The 1,223-nt window shown below is 39.8% G+C and overlaps 1 protein-coding gene across 1 annotated transcript; it reads left to right on the forward strand.

Moving 5' to 3' along the window:
* The first annotated feature begins 639 nt into the window (after positions 1-639).
* Positions 640-1,205, forward strand: LOC103468876 (hemoglobin embryonic subunit alpha-like). The gene is made up of 2 exons (XM_008416255.2): positions 640-898; positions 980-1,205. Exons 1-2 carry the CDS (start codon positions 801-803, stop codon positions 1,203-1,205), a joined length of 324 nt encoding a protein of 107 aa, XP_008414477.1. The 5' UTR covers positions 640-800.
* Positions 1,206-1,223: the final 18 nt, after the last annotated feature.

Genomic DNA, 1,223 nt, shown 5'->3' on the forward strand with positions numbered 1-1,223 from the left:
AACTCTATCAGTATAAAATGAAATTGAAAATTGATTTAATTCTGGTAGTACAATCACAAAAAAGGGAAAGCTTTCTGTTAAATGAATTCTTTACAAACATGTTGARCAATGTCTTACAAAAGTATTCATGTGGTTTAAACACTTTTCCAAATTTGATGTAATAACCAAATTTGTGACGTATTTGAATGGAATTTTATGTTATTGACCACATGCTAAGATTAAACTGCTGTCTTCTACTTGAAGGATACATAAATACGGCCAAGTTTCARATTTATCTTAGTAAAATATTCAAAAACATTGTATCATTTTCATCCCACTTCACTTTGAGCTACTTTGTGTTGTTCTATCAAGTAAAAATACAAACTGCCTTAAAATTTGTGACTGTAACAAGTGAGTGAATCTTCCTGTAATGCACGGAAGCCAGTTTTCCAAGCAGSAAGTGTAAAATCATTACATATTCCTTTAAACAAGATGCAAATGAGAGAAAATTAGAAAATGAAAACCTTTAATTCCAACAGTAAATTTCCCATTTTCTAACTGCCCTTGCCCTCCTCACCTTTATCATTTTTGAATATTTTGTCATATAGGACTGAGTACGTTTGAATAATATTTTGTAATTCAAAGAAATTTCAGAGACAGTGAAAGATTTTTATCTCACAGAAACCGTTGATCAGGATTACTCAGCCCGCCTCCCGTGGACCGTTTCAGAGGAGGTGCTGCTGGGTGTTTCCTCTGCTGCCTCTCAGACAAGTAGCTCTCGCGCTTAGCTGGTTAGTTAGTTGGTTATTGAAACAGCCAAAATGACTAGTCTCACTGCCAAGGACAAGGACACCGTCAAGGCCTTCTGGAGAAAGATTTMTCCCAAGGCAGCAGCCATTGGTACAGATGCTCTTGTCAGGTAAATGAGACCTGAAACCTTTTGAATTTCAACAACTTTTTTGTTTACAATTTTACCCATCCATTCTACTCTTCCACTCAGGATGCTGTCGGTTTACCCACAGACCAAGACCTACTTCTCCCACTGGAAGGACATGAGCCCCGGSTCTGCTCCAGTGAAGAAGCACGGAGCCACGGTGATGGCTGGAGTWGCTGACGCTGTGGCTAAAATCGACGACCTGGCTGCAGGTCTGCTCAACCTGAGCGAGCTGCACGCCTTCAAGCTCAGAGTGGACCCCGCCAACTTTAAGGTGAGGATTCAGAGCTGAGAGTGTGGTTTGAGTCCT

Source organism: Poecilia reticulata, linkage group LG8 (assembly GCF_000633615.1).
Source record: "Poecilia reticulata strain Guanapo linkage group LG8, Guppy_female_1.0+MT, whole genome shotgun sequence".
Taxonomy (NCBI): domain Eukaryota; kingdom Metazoa; phylum Chordata; class Actinopteri; order Cyprinodontiformes; family Poeciliidae; genus Poecilia; species Poecilia reticulata.